Source organism: Zonotrichia leucophrys, chromosome 10, assembly GCF_028769735.1.
Source record: "Zonotrichia leucophrys gambelii isolate GWCS_2022_RI chromosome 10, RI_Zleu_2.0, whole genome shotgun sequence".
Taxonomy (NCBI): domain Eukaryota; kingdom Metazoa; phylum Chordata; class Aves; order Passeriformes; family Passerellidae; genus Zonotrichia; species Zonotrichia leucophrys.
In genome coordinates, this window is record NC_088180.1 from 2,485,759 (window position 1) to 2,503,575 (window position 17,817).

Below are 17,817 nucleotides of genomic sequence, written 5' to 3' on the forward strand. Positions count from 1 at the left end.
AACACAAGACAGAAGATCACAATGTCCCCACCACACAGTCTGAACCGTGAATATCAGACTGAGCTACTTTCACACTGAGTTTTCAAATGAGTTTTTTCTGCAATTGAAAAAGTTTCATGCAGGGCCACTCCTTAGACTGCAACAACTGCATTAAACATCTCATTTAGATTTTGCTCCTCAGGTTTCACATCTTCCCCTACAAAACAAAAATGAAAGCAGTCATCCAGCAGCTGAGCTGAAGAGAAAAAAACACAGGAGGAAACCCCTAATGTTGCTAAAACCAAGCCAGCAAACCCTGGGTGAGATTCACACCTTCCCTCTGTGGGAACAGGAAAATACTCAAGCAGGGTTTTTTTCCCTTGTTTCAGCAAAGACTTTTAGGTAGGAGAATGAATCCTCACTCCCTCAGAAATGGACCTTTGTGCTCATTTTTTCTCCTTACCCCATTTGCTGGAAGTGCTCCTTGGTTTTTTAAATATATTTTTCTCCTCATATTTATTGTATTGTTCACTCCAGGTGAACAGCAATGGCTCTAGAAGATTATTTCAATCACAAAAATGAAGAAACACAGAATAGGAGAGCTGAACTCAAAGAAAACACTGGAAGGCAGCAGCTCCCACCTGGAATTACAAAGAGAATGGAGCCAGGAACAATGCACAAGTCCACATCTTTTCCACAACACTCGTGGGGCAGGGAACAGGCAACAGCTGCCAAGTCATCTGTCTTGGCAAGTTATTCCTTAAAGATAGAAGAAGAAGAAACACTGCTGCTAATGTTTATCAATGCTAATAAACTCCTTAATCAAATCCCTGTGGATTGCAGTGAGACCAGAGATGCATTTGGATCAGGGAATTCCATTCTGGAATGAGTGCTCTGACAAGTCATGGTGCACTTGGCAACCCCTGGAGTCAAATGAGGTTAAACAGCGAGCAGCAAAGGATTTGTGGATTCAGCCAGACTGCTCCATCGCTTTTGGGAAAGTTCATTCTCTTCATAGCTGAGGGGAACTCAAGATTCCTCATTATGTGCTGCAGGCACCTCAGAGCTGACCTCTGCTCTGCATTGTCCTGCTGTCTCCTTTCCCTGCCTACCTGCTCAAGTGCCTCTGGATAAGATTATCCCGGCTCTCCTGACAGGGAAGGCGGCGCCGGCCTGTGCGGGGCCTTTGTGCCAGGGCTGCCGGGCAGGGAGGGAGCCCAGGGTGCCCTCCTTGCCCAGACACACAAACCTGGGGTGCCCTCCCTGCCCAGACACACTGCACACAAACCTGGGGTGCCCTCCTTGCCCAGCCACACTGCACACAAACCTGGGGTGCCCTCCCTGCCCAGCCACACAAACCTGGGGTACCCTCCCTGCCCAGCCACACTGCACACAAACACTGGGGTACCCTCCTTGCCAGCCAACCTGGGGTGCCCTGCCTTGCCCAGCCACACGCACAAACCGGGGTGCCCTCCTTGCCCAGCCACACTCACACAAACACGGGGTGCCCTCCTTGCCCAGCCACACTCACACAAACCTGGGGTGCCCTCCCTGCCCAGACACACAACACCTGGGGTGCCCTCCCTGCCCAGACACATCATAACCTGGTGCCTCCTGCCAGCCCCACAAACCGGGGTGCCCTCCCTGCCAGCCACACTGCACACAAACCTGGGATGCCCTCCCTGCCCAGCCACACTGCACACAAACCTGGGGTGCCCTCCCTTGCCCAGCACACACAAACCGGGGTGCCCTCCTGCCCAGCCACACTGCACACAAACACGGGGTGCCCTCCCTTGCCAGCCACTACAAACCTGGGGTCCCTCCCTGCCCAGCCACACTGCACACAAACCGGGGTGCCCTCCTGCTCAGCCACACTGCACACAAACACTGGGGTGCCCTCCCTGCCCAACATGCACACAAACCTGGGTGCCCTCCCTGCCAGCCACACTGCACACAAACCGGGGTGCCCTCCTTGCCCAGCCATACAAACCTGGGGTGCCCTCCTTGCCCAGACACACTGCACACAAACACGGGGTGCCCTCCCTGCCCAGCCACACAAACCTGGGGGCCCTCCTTGCCCAGACACACGTTTCATAAATCTGGGGCGCCCTCCCTGCCCAGCCACACTGCACACAAACACGGGGTGCCCTCCTTGCCCAGCCACACTGCACACAAACCTGGGGTGCCCTCCCTGCCCAGCCACACTGCACACAAACCTGGGGTGCCCTCCTTGCCCAGACACACTGCACACAAACACGGGGTGCCCTCCCTGCCCAGACACACAAACACGGGTGCCCTCCCTGCCCAGACACACTGCACACAAACCTGGGGTGCCCTCCCTGCCCAGACACACTGCACACAAACCTGGGGTGCCCTCCCTGCCCAGCCACACAAACACGGGGTGCCCTCCTTGCCCAGCCACACATTTCATAAACCTGGGGTGCCCTCCCTGCCCAGCCACACTGCACACAAACCTGGGGTGCCCTCCTTGCCCAGCCACACTGCACACAAACCTGGGGTGCCCTCCTTGCCCAGCCACACTGCACACAAACCTGGGGTGCCCTCCTTGCCCAGCCACACAAACCTGGGGTGCCCTCCTTGCCCAGCCACACAAACCTGGGGTGCCCTCCTTGCTCAGCCACACTGCACACAAACCTGGGGTGCCCTCCTTGCCCAGACACACAAACCTGGGGTGCCCTCCCTGCCCAGACACACAAACCTGGGGTGCCCTCCTTGCCCAGCCACACAAACCTGGGGTGCCCTCCCTGCCCAGACACACTGCACAAACCTGGGGTGCCCTCCCTGCCCAGACACACTGCACACAAACACGGGGTGCCCTCCTTGCTCACCACACAAACCTGGGGTGCCCTTACTGCCCAGCCATACAAACCTGGGGTGCCCTCCCTGCCCAGCCACACTGCACACAAACCTGGGGTGCCCTCCCTGCCCAGCCACACTGCACACAAACACGGGGTGCCCTCCCTGCCCAGACACACTGCACACAAACCCGGGGTGCCCTCCCTGCTCAGCCACACGTTTCACAAACCCGGGCCCCAGTCCCAAGGGAGGCGCCTGGTCCCGCCGCATCCCTTGGCAGCAGGGCTGGATCTTTATTTTCGGATGAAAGGAAGCAAAAGAAACAGTGGCTCTGCTTTTAAACATCTCTCCAAGTGCCTTTGTTGAGCTGGAGTGGTTCAGCCATCCTTGCCACCACCAGCAGCAACAAATTCCACATAATGATGCCTCATTTATGAGGCAATTGGTGAATTAGGGAGCAGAGACCGGCTCTTCTGCACTCAAAGAAACCTCCAGAAGGGTTATTTACCCACATCATCTCCCTCTTCCAAAAAATTCATTTATTTCAAAAAATCATTACAAATTGCTCAGCATTGTTTTAATCAAGTGCAATATTTCCAATGATCCACTGCGGTCCTTTTTTTTTTTTTTTTGCCTAATGGGACCACATTCCTCAACAATTAAATCATTTACTAATTCCTCCCCAGGGAGCCTGTCCTGTGCACCCAACAAGCACAAACCAACCTAACAGTTTATAGACAAGTGCCATAGAAGTTTAAATGGCAACATTTAGGAGAATTTTTATTTTGGTCTATGTATTTACGTGAAGTATGAAAAGACAGCAGAGTTACGGAAGTCTACTAAAGTAAATATTTTCAGTTAACTTGTTTTAAGTTCATCCCTCAAAACCAACCATGTAGATGCTGAATACAATAAAAGAATTCTTGGCGGTCTCTCAAAAGCGTTCAGAGTCTGAGCTGGTTTTAAAGCTCAGGTTTTCCAAAGATGGATCTATCTGGATAAAATACTCCTATCCATCAATGCTCAGCCATGATACAGCATATCCAGGATCCTCTACCTTTTTAAAGGTTATGCTTTGCAAGAAATAGAAGACAGTTCAAAGAATTTTGATTAAAAAACAGCACAGAGGTTTTCAGATTAACTGTGCATGATGGATAAAAGCCAAGATCTGGAACAGGCATCCCAAGAGTAACTCTAGGATTCAAGGTCATCTGGGTGATGCCAGATGTGATTCAAGGTGAAGAGACCAGCAAATAAGACCCAAAAATTACACTGAAACCCACATATTTTGGCTATTTATTTTAAGCTACATTTTTCCTTTGCTACTTCATGCAGCATCCAAGCAGGACAGCCCTCTGCTCTGCTCCCCATTGCTCTTAAGAGGGATTTGCAATAATTCCTACAAGTCACAGGGATGGAAACCAAGCTGATTTTTCCAAGAGAAGCTGAGCAGACAGCTGGAACCACCAAAACTAACAGGGTTGAAAGGGGCCAGTCCAGCCCTCACCTCAAAGGGGATCCCCTATACACAGAGCCAGCCTATCCCTAGGGGCTGTAACACCAACAGGGATTTCATAAACTTCCTCCATGACCTGGCAGAGATCTTTAAAAACACACCACAACCCAACAGAGAGATGACAGGAGACCACAGCAGAGCTATGCCTGCCTCTTGTTTTAAGTGCAAAAAAAGCAACATATCACTGTAGGTGAGTGAAAGGAGAGCTTGGATGAGACACAGCTGGCTGAGCTCCCCTCGTATGATCTCACATAACAGACAGAGGATCCAACTAAGGAATATCAATATTCCTTGGGAGGATAGAGAGGCTGATCTCAAAGGGTCCAAGCAAACTTCAAGCTTGTATCTGGGTGCTTAATGCACAGACAGCACAGGAATCTATACCCAAACCTGGACACAGTGTGAATCTGCCCAGGATAACTGGCTGCCCCATCAGCTCCTGTCTCCTTTGCTTTCCATGATGGCACCAACACGACCCAGCCTCGCTGCCATCCCACCCCAGCACCCTCAGTGCACCCCGGCCTTTCCACCCTGAGCCCCATCTCCCCTGGCAAACACTCACCTGCCTGAAGGCCACGCTCTGTCTCTTCACGAGGCTCTTGGCAAAACTCTAACAAAGGGCTGACTAAAAACACCAACAGAGCCCAAAGCTATGACCCATGGCTTTGTCTAACCATGGTTTGGCACGGTGTGAACAGCCAAAGGCACATGAGAGCCCAGCAAAGAGAGACATCTCATCCCTCTGCAAAGGGATGCCCATCCGTGCCTAATGAGAAGCTGCAATGCAAGACTTAAACAGCAGAAAGTAATCAGAAGAATTACAATAATCCTTAAAGCACAGGTATTCATTTATTTATTTTATTTTGCCTAGAAAATCTCTGAGGAGTTTCCACCAAAACACTGTGGAGCCACTTGCTAGCTTCATGCTGACTATCAGCAAATGGACTTGGACTATTCCTGTTCTTCTCCCAAAATTAACTTCATGCTGACTACCAGCAAATGGACTTGGACTATCCCTGTTCTTCTCCCAAAATTAACTTCATGCTGACTACCAGCAAATGGACTTGGACTATGCCTGTTCTTCTCCCAAAATTAACTTCATGCTGACTACCAGCAAATGGACTTGGACTATGCCTGTTCTTCTCCCAAAATTAACTTCATGCTGACTATCAGCAAATGGACTTGGACTATCCCTGTTCTTCTCCCAAAATTGATTTCAGCCAGGTCAGATCCTCCCACAGCTGGAGCCTGTGACTATTCCAGCTTGATGGACTCCTGGAAGGCAGTGGGAAGCAGCAGTTCCATAGGCTGCAAGTGGAATGCTGTGCTCTGCAGGCAGTGCCTCGGGGATGATCTCACTCTGCTTGGACACCTCCCACCCAACACAGCTCAAACCACCTCACTTCCCTTCTCCTCCTGCAGCCCACAAACCACAGGTGGAACACAACTGACATGAGACACCCAAAGCCATGAAAAACCCAATCTGGCTTTGAAGAATTTCCTGCTGGGAGCAGAATTTTGGACCAAGTGACCTCTTGGGCTCCCTTCTGACCCAGGTGAGCCAACATTCCTCCATCAGAGGTAGCATTAAGATCATGGAATGAAAAGTCATTGCAGCAAAGATGTGGAACTCTCACCTCACCTGTAAGATTTTCCCACAGGTACCTGTGAAAAAGGGATCCACAGATTCCTCCCCACAGACAGAAAAATGCTACCACAACATCTAACAAAACTACAACTCTTCATAATATTTTAAAAACAGACACAAAAAATAATTCTACTCTAAAAATCCGTGTTCAATAGCCTTCCCTGCTGAATTTTCATATTTTCTGAGGTCAAGTGGTTTGAGTTCCACTTTTAAAAGTTTAATTCCAAGACACAGAGGTTAAGACATTGACACAATCACAGGAGTGAGATGTACATGTCACCATGAGGTTCAACCTGTCAAACACAGCACAAGATTTAATATTAAAGAGTCACCAAAAAAAACAAGGACTATTCCATTTCCCTTTTTTCCTGTTTTTATCCATTATCTGGCAAGAGTTTCACATGTTTGGTTTCTATAGTCTCAACTCCGAACACCTGTGCCTTCACACATATACCCAAAACCTATGGAAAACTTTGGCCTGTGTAAAAGAAAAATAAAATTCCACAAAAGCAATCTCAATTCCAATGATCCATAGATATCCCATCAGCAGCACTTTGTCCTTAAAATTTCATAAGAAGCCCAAGCTTTGTGATAATACCAGCTATCTAACCCGAAAAGACAGCAGAGTATTTTTGCAGCGTGAAGCCCAAAGAATTACCAAGCTTCTCCCCAGAGCAGGGAAGCACCCAGACACATCCCAAACCTCCAGTGCTACTGCTTTTGTCCAAAGGAATGCTAGAGAAAGTCTCCAATTTGCAAACTTGAACCGTGATCCTTTAAATATTTATGCTCATGTTTACTTTGTCGAGAGGGGAGAAATCCCGTTCGCTCGAGAGGAAGTGGAGCAAACGTCGGCACGCAGGACAAAGCCTGAGAAATTCAGAATGCTCTTTTCAACCTCAACACACAAAAACCACCGTGTTCCAAAGCTGAAAGCTGCACCCAGCCCATCTCAGAGGCCAGGCCCAAGCTGGGGGATTCATCAAGGACACAACAAACGTGGGTTCAAGCCCGGCGTTTCGCGTGCAAGCGGGAACGCGAATTCCCTTTTATTTACAAACTGAGGGGACGCAGGAATTTCTGAAATCAAGTTTGACCGGCTAAGATGCTTCCAGTGGTTCAACGACCTTGTTTGCTCTCTCATAAATGTATTTTTAAAGGAATTGAGTTCAAAAGTTGCACGGTTTAGAGCAAGAACTAGAATTGGGCAGAAAATGGCCACGCTACACTCACCAACACCAATCACCCCAAATGACTTCAGAAACTCTCTGGTCACACTCGAATGGCAGAATCCCAGACTGGGGCCTTAAAAACTGGTCTTGTTCCACCCTGTGCCATGGGCAGGGACACCTGCCACTATCCCAGCTTGCTCCAAGCCCTGTCCAGCCCAGCCTAGAACACTTCCAGGGATGCGGCAGCCACAGCTGCTCTGGGCAGCCCGTGCCAGGGCCTCACCACCCTCTCAGCCAACCACTTCTTCCCAATATCCCATCTAACCCCACTCCCTGGCAGTCCTGGAACTACAGCTCCTGAGGAAAAGTCTCTCTCCAGCTTCCTTGTACACCCCTTTCACACACTGCAAGTTTGCTCCTGGTTTCCCCAGACTTGAGGCATTTAAGCCTCAGGACGACAGGACACTTGTGGCCTCAGGGCTGTCATGGTGAGCCCTGGGTTCCTCGCCAGTTTGGTGCAAAACCAGTGGAGGGACCAGCACTGTGCCTGTGCTCCCAGTACTCCCCCTGTTGACTCGCAGGCATGGGAAGGAACAATCTGTTCTTCCATCCAGAGCAGAATACTGCTCTCCAAAAAACCAAGCAGGAGATGAAGATTTCAAGTCCAGCCATACTTTGACACGAGCTAAATTAAATTAAGCTAAATTAAGGCTGCACAGGTAACTCGAGTTTCACATTTCGCAAGTGCCCGGACTCGGGTGCTTGACATTCTCAGCAAAACTGATCAATGCTCACAAACTGCACCATAAACATCCCAGATACAAATAATTTAGGCATAAAAAATTCATATTTTCCTAGCAAAGGATTCCAAAGGTTTGATTGTCTGAGTGGTTTAGTAGTGGTGTTTGTGAAAGATGCTGTAACAGCAGTAGTCGTATCAGGCATTTGATACCTTGAATCTGAAAATGCAGCTTCCCCACCCAAAAAAAAGGAAGAAAAAAAGCTTAAAATGTGGAGTTTATAGATCATAACAGGAGCAGTGGGTGCAGAGAACAAATAACTTCACAAAACAGATCTACATTTTAAATACACGATAAATTCCAATAGAGCTTTTTCCAAGTGCTGCTGATGGACACCAGGCCTTTCAACACAGAGGAAAAATCTCTAAAGCCACCCTGATTTATGCATTGATCACAATAAATACATAAAGAAATAAAAAATTAAATAAAAATATGAAGTTGCATCATCATTGACAGCCCAGGAAACAAAAGCTTAATAGTTGTGTGCTGAGACTGCTGAATTACCTTCCCTGCCATCAGCAGCCTGACTGACAGCTTCCAAAATGGGATTGGGGATCAAAAATTACAGCCAGAAGGGAAGGCCAAGGCTGGGAGAGCCTTAATGAGGGAAAGAGGCATGAAACCCCTCTTATTTTAATTAAATAAAACGTAAAAATTAGAAAAGCCATTGAATGGGTGAGTTTACTCAAGGACATAGGGGAAATTGTGTGACTGTATGGCGAGGGGCTGAAAAGATGATGTTGTTCAGGGATAACACAGGCTCTGACCTAGCCAGAGTTTATGGATGAGGTCAGATTTGTAAGGTCGTGCTTAAGGATTCCCAGCCCATCACCGCAGCATCCATGCACCTCTCCACGGGAACACCGCTCCCCTGTCATTTCCGAGCAGTCCCATGGGAAAAGAGTCAGGAAAGCACTTGAGCCGGCCAGAAACCCAATTCTCCACCTAGCAATCTATTTACAGAGCGATTTATTACAGCTCCTGGTTATCGACTGAGCGAGACACCGCGCCGCTTTTCCTCCCGTAGCAGCAAACCTCCTTCCTCTGCCGCTACGTGATTATTTTTTTGATCCGCCGATGGGCAGGGACCGCGCTGCAGCGCGGGATGGGAAAGCCATGATTTCTGCTGAGCTCACGCTGCCCACTTTATCACCCTCGCCTTGCTTTGGGCACGGGAAAACCTAAATGGAGGAGGAGGAAGCCGATCGAGAAGCAGGAGGGCGGCCAAAAACCCGGCTCCGAACTCACGGCAGGTCCTAGCGCAGGTCACGTCGGAGGGGTTTATTTTTGGGGGGGATAAAGCAAAGGCCGTTTTGGCTACGTTTCGGAAAATTCCAGAAAGAAATATCGACTCTCTTAACCTGCGGAGGAGCAGTGCTCCCGCAGGGGTCCGGCGTGCCAGGGTGGGAACTGCCGTGAAGTCCAACACTGTGCTAAGCACACGCAGGTACAGCTCGTTCCGGCGGGTGGGAAGGGCTGATGGGTGCCCGGGAATGGCTGATGGGTGCTCGGGAATGGCTCTGCGGGGCAGACCGGGCTGACGGAGCCGCGGGGGACCGCAGGCGTCCGCGACCGGCTCCCGTGGCGCTGCCCACAGCCGTGGCCTCAGGGCTATGGCACACTGAGGGCTCCAGCCCACGGCCCCACTGCTGACACTGGGGACGCCTCTGAGGTGAATCTCCTCCCCCCCAGGCTGGTTGTTCCATGTTCTGAGTGTCCAACGCACCCGCGATGGGGGTGAGCGGCACCGGGCGGTGAAACGCCGTGCACGGGGCGGAGGGAGGGGGGTTACGCGGGGCCGCCCCGCACCGCGCACCCGCCGGGGACGGCTCAGGCAGGGAGGATCCCACACCACCGGGAGGACTCCGCGACACCGGGCAGACCCCACGACGCCGGGGAGACTCGCCCTGCTCCGCCGAACAAAGGCTCCGCCGGCCCCGCGATGCTCCGGCGGGGTTCGCCTCACGACCCCCGCCCCGCCGCTCCCACCTCACGCGCGCACCGGAGGCCCCCGCCCCGCTCCGCTCCCCGCTGCCGCTTACCTGGGTGTCGGGGCGCGGCGCATCCCTCGCCCGCAGCCGCAGCCTCCGCCGCCGCTGAGGGGGGTCCCGAGGGTCGTTGGCTGAAGGAGGTCGGTTCTGAACAGATGTCCCGGGGGTCTGCGCTGAGGACGGTTGGTGCTGAGGAGCGTCCCAGGGGTGGGTGCTGAGGAGGATCCCGGGGCTCGGTGCTGAGGGAGGTCCGGGGGTCCCGAGGATGGGTGTCGAGATGGGTGCCGGCTGGGGGGGGTGCGGACGGACAGACGGGCGCTCCCTCAGCCGCCGCCGCCGCCCGGGCGCTGCCCGACTGCCCGCGCGCGCGCGCCGCTCTCACGCGCCCGCCCGGCGGAGGCAGTCCGCGAGGGAGGCGCGCGCCCCGGCCCGCCCCGCTGTAGGAACGCCCACGGGCGCGCTCCGTGGATACGCCCCCTGTCGTTACGACGCGGCCGCTTTACGGCAGTGCACGGTAACCGCGCGGCGGCAGCGGCGACGGGCGATGAGGCGGCGGGTGAGAGCCGGGGGACACGGGAGGGACACGGGAGGGGACACGGGAGGGACACGGGAGGGGACACGGCGGGACATGGTGCCATTAAGGGCCTGGCAAGGACCCGGCGCTGGGCGCCATGCCCGGGGGTCGCGCCGGCCGCAGCCGTCGGTTATCGGTGCTGGCCGGCCTCGGGCCCGGAAGCTTCAAGCCCGCGTTTTGAGGGGAAAAAAGGGTAAAATGGGTAAAATGGGTGAGGGAGCGGAGGTGAGTTACGGTGCTGTGGGTGGTCCCTGCTAGAGCATGACCTTGCTGATCTCCTGCCTATTTTTATTCCCACAAAAGCAGCGATGGGCTGAGCGGGATCTTCCCGGGGCTGCTGGGTGCTCTGATCCCGGCCCTGGAGCGCCGGGACACGCTCGGGGTCAGCACCGGGGTCAGCAGGTGGCTCCTCCTCCTCCGTGGGGCGTGGGACACCCGCCTCGCCTCCCCTGACCGAATTCCCACTGCTGACCGAATTCCTGTCACCTCCAGGTCTTCCAGGCGAGTTCCATTCCCTGCCCGTGCTTCCCGCTGCTGCCTGGATCAGCCCCTGTCTGCGGGAGGTGAGAGGTGAGTGCAGCGGGTTCGGGATGGGAGCTGGGATCCCATCGGTACCTCCGGGACATTCCCGGTGTCCTCGCTCATCTCAGGCGTTCTGCTCGCTGAGGGCGTTTTTCCTGTTAAACTCCAGGTTTTGGTCAACCCCATCCTGGAGAGCAAAAACCATCGGGTGTTGTTCCTGTGGCTCTTGCTTTCATGCTGTGACACCAAGAGAGGTTCTGAGTTTGGTTGCAGAGTCTCTGGTTTGGGGAATTTGTTCCCAAATTCCCCAGAACAGAGAAGTTTGGGCATAGTGAGCAGAGAGCTTGGAGTATTTTCCTCTGATTTCAGCACTCATGGCCTGTTGAACCTTCAGAAATGGGATGTTCTTGTATCATACAAGAATTATAACCTACAGCTGCAGAAAGATTATTTATATTTGACAAAAAAGGAGACAACTACGCTTCTGTCCTGGTTGAATTGTTTAATTTTCTGTGAATTTTTCCTCTGGCTCTGTCAGGAAACACATAAGTCCAGAGATTCAGGTGTCATCCAGCCTGGCTCCTACTGGTAAATAGAAATTAATGTTCCTTGTCTGATCTTGCTCCATTAACAACTATCCAGACATGGTATCTACACTTCATATTTCCAGGAAAAGTGAATAGAAAGTTAAACCATAAGGTCTTTTGATCTTTTAAAAGACAAAACCTTCTCTGTCCTTCCTCCTGCTCCCTGATAAAGTCAGGATTTTTTGTGTTCCAGGTGACTATTTTCCTATTTACCTCCATGTTCTTTAAATTAGGAACAGAACTCTAGTGACGTGTCACCCCAAACTATTCACTCTGGAGCTTCTTAGCACCTTTAATTTATTAAAGTAGACTTTAGGATTCTGATTCATGCTCAGTTCACGCTCCTGTTGCTCTGTCACGGCCTTTTTATGCTCAGTTACTGAGGAGTCTCATTCCTTGGCTCTCAAGTGCCTTCAGCAATTACCTGCAGAGGGTTGTTGTCTTTAGTGGTGTGAAAATGACAGGTTTGGGGTGGTTTTTGGTCAAGTGCTGGAAAACACAGGCTTTGCATTGTGTCCGGACACGAAGGAGCCCCATCCATTTATGGATTGAACTCGCACTGATGCCAGCAGATAATTTGTTAAATTTTTATAGCTCCAGTGAGGGAAGCTTGACCTCTTGCCCTATTGATACAGCACCATTTTCAAACCTGTAAATGAAATGATGGTGTTTGTATGGAAATGCTCCTTTCTCTCTCCCTGGTTTCCTCATCTCAGCATTGGAAATGGGGCAGCTGAAATCCCTTGGAGGAGCTGAGGATTCCAGGGAGTTTGCACAAATTCCAGCTACTAATATGCAAATAAAATGAACCAGCAAGACACTTGTTGGCAACCTCCAGCAAATGTTCCAGGCCTGTGCCAGTATTTATTCTTATTTTTATGGAAACTGAACAGAACGTGCCTGAGCCTTCAGGAAGAGAGTCCTGGCTGTGGCTGAGCAGAGCTGCTCCCAGTCCACATCGGGATTTCAGCACTCCTCAGAGGCTCAGATCCACGTCCTGGCTCCTCTGCAGATCCACCTTTAGCTCTCATGGGAGGTTCTCCCAAAGAAAGCCACCTCACCAGTGGCTTTTCACAGCCCCACCACTTTGTTTTGGTGCTCTCTGCTTACCTGACCTGGCTCTGAGGGAGCCTCCCAAGGGTTTTCCTTGGAGCTGCATGTGGTGAGTCATGCCACGGAACTCACAGGCAGTTTCACAAATACCAGATGGCAATAAAATTAAAAGTAGTAGCTAGTGGCAATTAAGCACTTGCACTCTCCTTCCTGACTGGAGGAACCTGCCAAATGTCATGACAGGAAAAAAAAAAATAAATAAAAGACAACTGTGTTTCTGCAGAGTGGAAAATTAACAGAGCACGGGACACACGCTTCCCTCGCCCTTAATCCCATTTGGATGGAGTGGAAAGCTATTGGCTGGACTTCTACATGTCCAGGAGAAGATGAAGCAGAAAGAACACAATGTAAAGGAAAATCTGGGGCATTTCATGGGCACCTACAAGAAGTATTTCAGTAGTGTTTCACCATGTTACACACCCCAAACAGGATGTTTGGAGGATGTCCAGATCTTTACACCAGGCTATCTTTGGGCAGGCTGAGGAGTTACTGGGATTCCACTGGGATTCCTTGTTTTTGCACTACAAGGGTTTGCACCACGAGCTTGGCAATAGTTGGAGCTCGTTAAGGTCGGAAGCGTGTCCAAATACCATTGTGTGTGGCTCACACAAACAAGGGCTGCTCCCTTCCTCTGCTGACTCCTGCTCCCGGCATCTCTGGGATCCACCAGCACTCACGGGCTGTTTCACGGCCCAAGCACTCACCTCAGCCCTTCCTTCCGACCTCCCACACAGGGACCATGCCTCATCCATTCTGCTCCTTGCCTCTCACGTGCCAGGGGACCTTGCCAACATTTTTCAGTGATAAATCCCTTAATTTATGCATCCCAGGCCAGGAAGGGTTCTTCCTCATGATTCATGCCACTATAAGAAGTGTGAATCTACTTCTTCCTAACAGAGCACTCCATTTGCTTCATTCTTCTTTATCATGATGGAATATTGGTGACTTATTTATAGTGAATCATATTAAAGTGATCTTACCATTCTGAGCTTTCACACGAGGCTTTCAGAAATCTGAAGATGTTTTCCTGCTGTCTTTGGGACAGAGGAGGGAAGGATGAGGCCAAAACCAGCTCCATGTAATCCGTGTCCCAAGTTGTGGCATTTCCAGCCCTGTCCTGGCCAGGAAAGGATCTGGAGGCTGAGGATGGATCACAGCACTGAGGAGCCTGGAAGGGCTGCAGGGTGTGAGAGCTAAAGGAAAACCAGGGTAGATATAGGGGCTCTAAATCAAATTTCCCTGTGGAAAATCTCCTAAATCCTACTCTGGCTCTGTAGAGAGTTGTCATAAAGATTCCCACGGTCGGGAACTGGTTTGTTTGGGATCTCGTCCTGCTTTGTTACTCCTTACTCACAGCGGTGCCTCCTGTGCTGGCGGCCCAGCAGGTTCTCCTGGAACAGGTCGTGCCTCTGGCACAGAGCTGGGGCACTCTGTGCTTGTGGAAAGGGACCACATGTCTGTCACACAGCCCAAAAAGGTTTTTATTTAGGGGAATACAGTGAGGCAAAGAGCTCCAGTGCTTGTCACTGCTCAGGTAAAACACTGAGACACCCAAACACCACCTGATGTCTGGATCACTCCTGGTTTCTGTGCAGGAGCTGCTCTGAAACTCCTTTGTTGTGTGTCACAGACATATTTTCTGAAAAATCCTTTCCTCCTGAGAAGCTGAGAGGCCTCAGGAACAAAATGTAAACAATGATTATCTGCTGCTGTGGAATGCAGCAGGTGCATCTGGGATTGGCCTATGGTGGTTGTTTCTAATTAATGGCCAATCACAGTCAGCTGGCTCAGACTCTCTGTCCCAGACACAAACCTTTGTTATTCATTCCTTCTTTTTCTATTCTTAGCTAGCCTTCTGATGAAATCCTTTGTTCTTTTAGTATAGTTTTAATATAATATATATCATTAAATAATAAATCGAGCCTTCTGAAACATAGAGTCAGATCCTTGTCTCTTCCCTCATCCTTGGACACGGTCATAGTTGTGAGGTTCAGATCCTCAGGATGGAAGGTTGATCTTGGGGCCACAGCAGATTGCTGCTTAACCCAGCACTGTGTGTCCTCCATCTGCTCATGGTGCTGCAGATACCCATCTGGGAATCCTGGGCTCACTGCGTGCTGCTGAGCAGGCACTCAGGTGTTTGCTGGGCTGTGTCCTGGCTGTGATCCCATCCCCAGCCGTGTTCCCCTGTGTGTTGCAGCTGTGTTGGTGGCAGCCCGGGATGGATCCCGTGGTGCTCAGCTACGTGGACAGCCTGCTGAGGCAGTCGGACGTGGCGCTGCTGGAGCCCCCGAACTGGCTCAACGACCGCATCCTCGGCTTCGCCTTCGAGTACTTCAGCACCCAGCAGTTCCAGGAGTTCAGCCAGAGAGTTTGCTTCATCAGCCCCGAGGTGGCCCAGTTCATCAAGTGTGCCCTTAGTCAGGAAGAAATAGCCATATTCCTCCAGCCCCTGGACCTCCTCTGCAAGGAGCTGCTGTTCCTGCCCATCAATGACAACTCCAGCCAGGCCGCTGGGGGCACCCACTGGAGCTTGCTGGTTTATTTCAGGGACAAGAAGTGCTTTGCCCATTATGATTCCCACAGTAAATGCAACTCTGCCCATGCCAGGCAAGTGGCAGGGAAACTGGAGGCCTTTCTGGGAAAAAGAGGGGGCAAATGCACCTTTGTGGAGGAGAAGGCGCCGGCACAGCAGAACAGCTACGACTGTGGGATGTATGTGATCTGCAACGCCGAGGCTCTGTGCCAAGGCTACTTCCAGGGCAGGATGGAGCCCCTTCTGCAGCTCCTCACCCCCTCCTACATCACGCAGAAGAGGTCAGAGTGGAAAGCTCTCATCACAAAACTGGCACAGAAGTGATGGGGATGCACCTCCAGCCCCCCAAAAACTGCCTTCCCAGTCCAAGAGGCAGCACCCCCAGTGCCTGAGGGAGATGCCCATGCACAGGATTGTCCCAAAGAAAAAGAATGTAACCCCTCTAGCATGGCTACACCCCCCAAACACCCCATTCCCTCCAGGAAAAGCCTTATTCTCCTCTTGAAAGTTGAAATCACCGGCCTTTCAACTTCTAACGACAAGAGTCACTTTGCTTTCAAAGAAACCCTCTCCATGGTAAATTTTTACAGTAATTGCTGTGGCAAAACAGGTTGCTAAAGAGACTTCTCCACCTGTGCCCAGCAGGCAACACACCCTCATTAGGTGGCTTTAGTTGGCTCCAGGCATTGTCCTTCTAAGCCAGGTTTAGCAAATGCTCTTTAAACCCAAGCCCCCGAGTGCTTTATTGTGGACAGTTCTAATTTGTGCCTCCTGCTAATGGTATTGGAGAAATGTAGGATTTAGAAGCCAGGATTTTGTACCCCTGAAAATCTGACATTGAGATGTCACTGCAAAAAGATGAGACTGCAAAGGAAATGCTACAATTAACTTAAGAACAGGGCAAAATCAAAGTCATTTTTCATCAGCCAGGTGCTCCTCAGCCACACAGCCATGGCATTTTTTTGGTCCCCCGCCCCTGCTTGTTCTTATTGCAAATTAAAACCTGACTCTGAACTGCTGCAAGATTAATAAGAAGCTGAGAAAGCCAATCCTAGGAAAAGAAACTTAATTGAGATGAAAAGCAACTCTCTCTCTTTGAAGTTTGGTGTTTTTCATTAGGATTTTAGGTCGTCTCTGTGCGGGGAGGGTTTGTCAGTGCTCCCCAACCCTTGCTAGCGGTCGCTGCTCATAACACAAAACCAGTTCTGTTACTTGAGAGGAAAAAAAAAACCAACACACTAGGGAGAACAAAAGGACAGAGTTTGAGGTATAAAAGCCAAAGATAACTGCGGGCTCCTTGAAGTCCTTAATGCACTTCAGAAAATTGAAACACTTCTCTTCTGTGCTGGATGATGGCTGGGATCCTGGAGTGGATCCTCTCCTTAAAGACAGGCTTAGCAGTTTGGAAAATAAAAATTCAACTGAGATGTCATGGCAGGATAAGGAATAATCTCTCACCTGGTGAGAAGCAAAGAGCAGGTTGCTCAGGTGGTGTCTAGCAGAGCAACCACACCCCTACCTGCGAAGGGAAATCCGGGTTAAATACAACCCTTGGGGAAGGATTGCTTTTAACCTGGAGCACAGCACAGAGGGGATGGAGGGCTTCACTTCCCCTGCTCCAAGGGAATGCCAAGAAATCAGCCCCAAAACACCCTCATGGCAGCACGGGGGCCTGACAAGGGTTGGGGCCGTTCCCCTCCCTCCTGACACTGCCTGCACAGGAGAGCAGCCTCCAGCACCAGCCCTCCCTGAAAACCCACTCAGCTGGAGCCAGAGCAGGATCCAGCTGCTGCCTGAAGGGGATTCCCTTTGGACTCTGAGGGGCTTTGCCAGAGCAACATCACTGCCACTCCCAAATCCAAATAAAACTCAGCCCAAACTGTGTTTCCTGGCGTGATCCAGTCCTTGGTGTCCCTGCTCGTGCTGTGGTGCAGTGTGACAGCATGGTGGCTCTGACTCATCCGTCTGACAGAGCTGCCTTGGCTGATTTAATCTCCCAATCCTATTTTTAGATTGGCTTGGGCTGGGGAGGGAGGAAGACAAAGATGGGATGGTGGGTGTGACATGGGCAACAGCAGGGGGATGTGAGGGCAGGGGCTGTGCTCACCCAGCACCCCCCTGTGCTCACCCAGCACCCCCTGTGCTCACCCAGCACCCCCTGTGCTCCTCAGGGCTGCTTCCAGGCCAGCAAGGTGAGTGTTCCCTGCACCCAGAGCTTTTACATGGCATTTCTTTACCCAAAGAAAAGCAAATAGGCTCAAGCAGGATGTCACTGGGACAGCCAACATGCACCAAACCAGGCAGGCAGACACCAGATGGGAAACAAAACCAGAGCCTTGCAGCCACATCCTGGCAGCAGAGCCCTCCCAAAGCACACTGTGGGTTCATCCCAAACCTCCTGCATGTCCCTGCACCCGTGGCTCGTCCCACCACTGGCTTTAACCAAGGGGTCTTGAGAGGAGACCACATCCCTGGCTTGGGCTCAGCACCTGCTGCTGGAGCACCCAGCACACACCAGGCTGGGCACATCAGCCCAAACTCCCCCCAGTCCTCAACCTCTAC

At 51.5% G+C, this 17,817-nt stretch overlaps 2 protein-coding genes across 11 annotated transcripts in view; one reads left to right on the plus strand and one right to left on the minus strand.

The window, feature by feature from the left end:
• MYO9A (myosin IXA) overlaps positions 1-10,339 on the minus strand; it is a 181,011-nt gene extending 170,672 nt beyond the window's left edge. For all 8 annotated transcript variants that reach the window (XM_064721969.1, XM_064721971.1, XM_064721966.1 and 5 more), the window contains exon 1: positions 9,975-10,339. The gene's annotated coding sequence lies outside the window, so the exon portion shown is untranslated. The remainder of the gene's footprint in view (positions 1-9,974) is intronic.
• Positions 9,145-17,139, plus strand: SENP8 (SUMO peptidase family member, NEDD8 specific). 3 transcript variants are annotated; one of them, XM_064721977.1, is made up of 3 exons: positions 9,145-9,379; positions 10,990-11,067; positions 14,920-17,139. In XM_064721977.1, exon 3 carries the CDS (start codon positions 14,941-14,943, stop codon positions 15,577-15,579), a length of 639 nt encoding a protein of 212 aa, XP_064578047.1. In that variant the 5' UTR covers positions 9,145-9,379; positions 10,990-11,067; positions 14,920-14,940; the 3' UTR covers positions 15,580-17,139. The 3 variants fall into 3 exon arrangements, with proteins under 3 accessions (XP_064578047.1, XP_064578046.1, XP_064578048.1); XM_064721976.1 differs by lacking the exon at positions 9,145-9,379 and adding an exon at positions 10,399-10,479; XM_064721978.1 differs by lacking the exon at positions 9,145-9,379 and adding an exon at positions 10,670-10,690.
• Positions 17,140-17,817: the final 678 nt, after the last annotated feature.